The 7,265-nt window shown below is 35.6% G+C and overlaps 2 protein-coding genes across 5 annotated transcripts in view; one reads left to right on the top strand and one right to left on the bottom strand.

Moving 5' to 3' along the window:
- The window catches only part of LOC119829879 (CD63 antigen-like), a 72,730-nt gene extending 68,593 nt beyond the window's left edge, over positions 1–4,137 (top strand). For all 4 annotated transcript variants that reach the window (XM_038352579.1, XM_038352578.1, XM_038352581.1 and 1 more), the window contains one exon: positions 83–4,137. In XM_038352579.1, the coding sequence (XP_038208507.1) occupies positions 150–1,253 (1,104 nt within the window). In that variant the 5' untranslated portion in view covers positions 83–149 and the 3' untranslated portion in view covers positions 1,254–4,137. The remainder of the gene's footprint in view (positions 1–82) is intronic.
- The window catches only part of LOC119829878 (pseudouridine-5'-phosphate glycosidase), a 22,687-nt gene continuing 18,003 nt past the window's right edge, over positions 2,582–7,265 (bottom strand). Inside the window, exons 6-8 of the mRNA XM_038352577.1 lie at positions 7,013–7,144; positions 5,563–5,798; positions 2,582–2,694 (exon numbers count right to left, since the gene is read on the bottom strand). Coding sequence (XP_038208505.1) covers positions 2,680–2,694; positions 5,563–5,798; positions 7,013–7,144 — 383 coding nt within the window. The 3' untranslated portion in view covers positions 2,582–2,679. The remainder of the gene's footprint in view (positions 2,695–5,562; positions 5,799–7,012; positions 7,145–7,265) is intronic.

The following is a 7,265-nucleotide window of genomic DNA, read 5'->3' as shown; positions in this document are numbered from 1 at the left end:
ATAAACTTTGTAGGTGCATTAATGTAATAGGCTTAACGGATTACTCGTTTGTATAATGTTATAATATGGTGTTTGCTTGCAGAGGCGTGGGGCGCGTCGTGTGGCGGCGGCGCGGGCGCGGGCGGCGCCATGAAGCGGCGCCCGCCACCATGACGTTGCCGCCGCCCGCGCGCCCCGCGCACTACCCCGCCGCACACCGCGCAATGCGCTATTACCGCATCTGGATATACGCGTGCAACGGGGCTCTGCTGCTTGGTGCGCTCGCTTTCTGCGCGGCAGCAGGCCGCGCTCTAGCAGACTACAGACGCGGGCTCGTGCCAGGCCTAGGCGCCGCGCAGCCCGGATTTCTTTACGGTTACGCAGCATTGCCTGTGCAGGCGGGGCTGCTTCAACTATTAGGCTGCCTAGCAGCTTTACGACTCTCGGAACGCATGCTTAACGCCTATTGGCTCGCATTGCTTGCTCTACTCGTCGGTGACGCTGCAATTGGGGTTTACTGGGTCTTCCGATTTGAACGTGTGTGTCGAGAGTTACGGCCACAATTGCGCATAAGATTAGCAAAAGATTACGACACAGACGTGGATTTTTCTGAAGCCTGGGACCGTTTACAAAGAGAACAGAGCTGTTGTGGGGTGACAGGGCCATCTGATTTTGCAGCATTAAATCGTACAATTCTACCTCCAAGTTGCTGTCGAATACCAGCTCATACACCTGCTGTCACACCCATTTCGTTTTCGACAACAGCTACAGCTCCCGTTTCGTTTACTCCAGTTCATTGTATACCACACACAGCTGCTTGTGCGGAACGATTACTTACTTGGCTAAGAAAAACTGCGGATGCTCTATTTGTATTAGGTTATTGTGTGATAGCATTTCTTAAATTTTGTTTTCTTGGAATCCTTAGATGTGAAATCAAAGAAATGATTCAAAAAATAAGAATACTACGCAGCGAGCTGGGGGCTGGGGAGCTGCTTGACGGAAGTCCTCTCCATGGTGGACCCTTGTCACAAACGATAGTAGTAAATGCTGTAAACGCAAACGGAGGCGTCCGCACACATGGAGGCAGTCCAGAAAGAGCAAGCGAACGAGAAGCACTTCTCGGGAGACCTTCAGAGCCTTGTTCGAGACGCAGTGTACACGAAGATTCATTAGGACCTAAAACCGTTAATGGTAATAATAATTGCGAAATGCGGGAATTGGCACGAGGTGATTACAGGCCCCTAGCGACAGACAGCGCAGCAACTAGAATCTGACTAAGATGTTACTTGGAGCGGTTGTTTGGACGGCGGTGGCGTTCATTCCCGGCCGCTGGCTTCGAGGCGGAGCCCCCAATGATGCACAGCATGCCTGTGTGCGTGCGTCGGTCGGGGGCCCGCGTGCGCCTCGACCACCGCCGCCACACGCGCTCCGAATTCGAACTTTAAACTTGGCGTGCCGGGCCAGTAGCTCACTGAAGATTCAATAGTATTGCAGTTCGATTAGTATCAAATTTGTCGTGATTTTGTGTATTTTCAAGTTCATATTAGTGAAATGCAAACTGTTTCGGGAAGGTTTTTGATGTTGTAGTGTTATTAAGAACATTCTTGATTTGGACTATTATGTTAGAAGTGTCACGAGTAAAATGGTTTTACTCGACGAGCAAAGCTTGTGTTTAGTTCCTAATGCATGGCAGTTAAAGTATTTCTCGCGTAAGATTAGACGGTTATTCAATCAGTGAAGTACTATTTAAATTATTGAGTGTGTAAATACTCAGTGTTTGTGTGGGACCGCTTGGAGATATGTACTAAAGGACATACTGTACAGTGTACAGCGTTATCAAGAGCAAATAAAAAGTGTAAAAAATAGGTTCAGTAATTAAATATTTTTATATTTCGCTTAGATATAGGTTTTGGCTTATATTGCATTCCATTAAATTGTTTCAATTAATACGCTAAAATGTTTTTAAATTCGTCTTATTAAATCTTTAGCGCTGTAATAAAATTTTATGATTTGTATATAATTCCCAGCTGGAAATAAGGGTAACATTTTTAATTCATTAAATTGATGTAATTCCAATGAACTTGTGATGCAATTTATTCTCGATTCGATTACAGAGAGATAAACATTATTGTTACAATTAATCTTTCAGACCTATAAAGCTTTCTTTGTACCTGGTAAATATGTCCTAGTTTGCTTTCCCTTTTGAGATTTATTATGTATTTTCATGGCAGAGACAGGCTGAACTGCGCAGCCTGCAACCTTATCAAATTTTAACATTTGGAAGTAAATAAACGTTTGGATTGAAACATTCTCGAACAGGCAGAATTTATTATTAAGTACAACATTTCTATTTCAATGTTAAATGTCGTTTTTAAATAGAGCGGATCTTCAGTGGCTTCACATATAAATGTTGAATGTAAATAATAGATTTATAATGTATGTAACATTAGTAGAAGAGTACATTGCATGGACAGATTGACAAAATAGTACTGATATGAGCTTATACGACGTAGTGCCTACGATTATAAATGCTTAAACAATAAAAAGCAACATTTACTGAGTCTTTTATTTATGGCAAATGAACTTTCGTACAATATTTAATATCATACAGTTGTTAGAAGAGTTTACATAATTTATTCTGTATAATGAGCTGATGTCTTCAGATTGATTGTACAGTCGATGGAACTATAGATGGCTGTGTCAAAGAGGTGTAACCTTTGAGAAAAATATTGAATAAATAATTATAAATGTATCCCTTAGATGTTAGAGTCACGAGTTACAGGCCGTGGGGATGAAAATAAAATATGATCTTATTGTTACGCGTGATTAACTAAACAATATTGGACTATGTTATAATCGAAACTAAGATTTTATAAGGAACCAAATAACAGTTTACATGTTCATAGTACCAGAAGCTCATCAACATAGCATTTAGTACTGTCGCCTCCATTAAAATTATACCTTATATAATAAATTATAACCAATGACGGGGGTGCGCCTCATTAATCGATATTAATGAATTGTTTTCTTTTGATTCTTTATCTTTTAATTTTCTATTTCTCTTGCATGATGGAAAATTATTCTTTGTTTGACGTTTTCGATCGAGACAGAAAGGCGTGGCCTCGTACATTTGCTACCCAACTAAAATACATGTTTGTACTAATATTACTGTACTGTAACTTTTTAGACATATTGTAACGATAATGAATTACTAATTATTATGTTTGCTTAGAGTAGGTATTAATTCTGATTTTATGCAGATAAATAGTTTTTTAATATTGTTGTCACTGAATGTACCAATCTTATTAAATTTGTACCTATATTCGGAAAGTTGAATAATTTGTAGTTAGGATCAAATCTACATCCTGCAACCCTTCCAAAACGATAAATTAACATGTGCCTTGGCTTCTGAAATGTTATGTTTTAATTATAATATAAATAATGTAAAACAAAATTATTAAAACAAAAGTTATCCTCGTCTCTGACGTGCTGCCTTATCTCTTTTAAGTTGTTCTTATAAGCTACTTACTAGTGATTCAGTTTGCATTACGAATTAAATTGAATATTATCATTTAAAGGACGTTGATTTGTATAAGGAATTTATCACTAATCGACATGTAAAACAGGTATTCAAAATATTTATTTTATATTTATGTGCTATGAACACGATAAAATTACAGTGTAATAACTTTACCGTAAATTAAAAGTTTAAAACGCAATGCTTACTATAGGATTGAAAGATTTGAACACATTAATTTCTGTATGATTCTATTGTTGCTGAAAAATATGTTGTGTCCTAAATAGTGTTACAATCTGTGGATGTTTTTTCAACATGTAGGCGACTAGGCGATAGTGCTTTAAAAAGTTATTTTGCTTTATTTCGATTTAACGACTGCAGTTACTTTTGATCATTTTTAAATATGTACAGTTTACATAATAACTTATATCATGTATACTATATTGTCAATGGCAAACAAATGATTATAATTTTCATATCAGCTGTATTTTCATACTATGTAATAATTTAAGTAGTTTCATTTTAATGTGTGTTAATATATTCTTGATGTAGAGTTGTTGCAACTTTCCGAAGGTACGCACTAGGCGACTGAGAGCTAATATTATCATACTAAATGCATAAATTAAAATTTGTTAAAAATGTTTGTTTTTATTTATTTCAAAAAGCATTATTGATCTCACATGATTATGAAGACACATCAGCTAGTTCTATTAATGACTACTTAATTAGTTTTCCTGAAAACCATACTAACTTTATAGTTTCTTCTGTTTACAATGACATTTCGTTAGGAAAAGATTAATATAGGAACCTATATTTTAAACAGTGTACATATAATAAGGCCAGACCATTTCTGTACGTTAAATATTTTACGAAAAGAGTGATTGCTAGGTAATATGGATGTTTTCGAAACTCGCAAACTATCCAAGCGATCATATTGATATCATAATCTAAACCTGGAACTAGTCAAAAGATGTATTTTAAGAGGTGCTGCGATAAAAAGCGTAGTTCGGTGAGCGACAACTTATATAACAACCTCTGATATACAAGACGTGTATAACACTCGTTTCCCGATGAAGGTTGCCCATTCATGTCGTAACATGAGTCGATTATCACCTTTATAAATGAAACCTATGCTCGTTACTTCAAAGGGTAATATGAAAGTACAGGGTGAAATATGTAGATGAAATATGTAATATATGGATCTATTCAAAAACATAAAAAAATTAAAAAATGTTTTTGACTTAAACAGCCATAAAATAAAACCCATACATACTCCACTAACCACCAAGGATTTATCAATAATAAAAGTGTTTTAAGCAATAAACCAACATGCATATTATGATTAGGTATTTTATAATATACGTTTAGGGGTATGCCTGGACAGATTTTTAGTTAGAGACCGAAGAAATTGAGTTAGAAATATAGTTATGTAATAATAAAGATAATGAGAAACAACAAAATGGTCCTCGTTCAGTTCAGTAATCAGTTAGATTAACCAATTCGAGACAGCTACGATAGTTACATGAGAAAAGGCCTTTGTATTTCTCTAGTTTTGCACACCTGGCTTGTTCTTTATTAGTTTCTAGGATAGCATTCAAGTATACTTAATAACATTACTACCTAGCTTTTCTGATACAGGTGGGCTTCAGAATGGTCTCAAGACTTTTTGTTATTAACACTGTTTGTCCATAAAGCTACAGAAGAGTGTGGAGGACTCTCGACCAAAGATTGTATTCTTGCTTTGAGGCGATAACAACTATATCACATGAAGTGATGTCACTAAAGACTTTCCTTTTATACATAAATATTATGTAAATGTAGGGAAACTCATGTAATGTAAGATTTTTTTAATTTGACAATGCGTGAAGCGTCTACATTTTGTTTGGCAAGCTAATTTCCGACATATTATATATGCTATTGTATCGTGAGTATCAAAAGAATTTTAGTGTAATAAGATATCGGGTTTATTTCCTGGTTCTGTAGAAAACTATAAAAAAGAATATTAATAACGAAATCAAAGACTTCTGAATAAATAACGTGTAGTACGATTGAGTTTATTCGCTTACTTGTACTTTATCTTCTGTGATTCGATATGTTCTATCCACATTAGCACCGCCAATCACCAAAACGTCGCCATCTTCAGATTCTGTATTACGTATACACGATGTATGGAGCTGCCTTGTAATTGTTGACCCATTACATTTCCTCTTCTGGCCCGCTCCAGGACTACTCTTTCTCAGCTTTTCATATTGTATTGCAATTTCAGCGCCTACTTTAGCATTGTTCTTTATTAGGGCGATGTCTGAAGGTCGTTAAGGGAAGAAATTGTAGTAATTAGCTTTACAAGTATCGCTTTAGGACTAGCTATTCGTGTTCCCATAAATTTCGTTTACAAATGGATCTGTAATTAACAAGGGTTGAAATCGTAATGATAGTGGGGTTGTATGTTTACGATGGAATAATGCTAATAATAGTTGTTTATTGTTTTGAAAAATATATACGTGGGATTTATAAACAAAGATTCATTTATCGCACTTGAAAATTAATAAGAGTTTTTAACATGTACAACACGAAGAAAAAAATACTTATGCAAGTTACTTTATTTAAAAATGAAGCGTTACTGCAATAATTTTTCCTTTGATAATGCCTACTGTACAATAATTCGGCGAGAATCTGTATTCTGGAACATCTTGCCAATTACATAGAAATATGGAAGTACAAAGCAGTATTGAGAAAAGGTAATTGCATGTATATTTAATTTATTTTATTCGTGTGCAAGATTACGGTTTCTCAGCAGAGCAGCATACTTATTTATTCATTGTATTAGGTACCCGCGTTTTGAAGATAATGTTCTCTGCCGTACTTTCTTGTAAAAATCACTCTTGGATCGTATTATTTTTACCATAAAAAAAATTCGGCTTTGACATTAAAAATGTATGTATGTAAATAAAAAAAGGAAGGATCTTGCGCAGAGAAAAATTTAAAGAAAACACATAAAAGGGGTGAAGCCGGGGGAGAGGCTAGTTCTTATTAAAATAATGAAAAATATAATGTTAATTTAATATTCTCTTTTTAACTTAGACAAACGCGATCCGCAATTTTGAAGAAGTGGAAATATGGGTTATTTGCCTCTCCCGACTCGCGCTCACTGAGCAATAAAAGGAATTAAAAGCCCAAGTACGAAGTGCGAGCCCATTAATTTCATTTTATAATTAAAATTTAAGAAATTATCCCTCGAAATAATATTTTAAGAAATCGTGGAAAAGTTTGCTTAAGAATTCGATATTTTGATTGATTTTCGTCATTATACCTCCACTCTGAGACCCAAAACCTGGCCATCCATTTTCATAATAATCGATTACAAAGCTCATCAACCATGGACTGTCTCTATCTTATGGGAGGCCGAGGTACGCCTACGTGTCAGAAACTATTTGAACTCGCTCCCTCAGCACATCAATTAATAATGCAGGATCCTAATTCCGTTATTATAGTTACGTGTTTTTATAAAAAGGATACTCGTATTTAATGAGGCCCCGCCTGTAGCTTTGGAAACTGCATCTAGCAAAAACGGTGTAATTTCTTTTCCATGGATACATCTTCTTTCAGCTTCGACTAAGGCGTTAGATATAGCACCTTGTATTATTTTTTCTGGAATGAAATTCAAGATTAATCTATACTATATAAATATTATAAAGCTGAAGAGTTTGTTTGTTTGTTTGTTTGAACGCACTAATCTCAGGAACTAATGGTCCGATTTGAAAAATTCTTT

This window comes from Zerene cesonia, chromosome 11 (assembly GCF_012273895.1).
Source record: "Zerene cesonia ecotype Mississippi chromosome 11, Zerene_cesonia_1.1, whole genome shotgun sequence".
Taxonomy (NCBI): domain Eukaryota; kingdom Metazoa; phylum Arthropoda; class Insecta; order Lepidoptera; family Pieridae; genus Zerene; species Zerene cesonia.
Note: the sequence above shows the minus strand (reverse complement) of the source record. Positions and strands in the feature narration are given on the sequence as shown.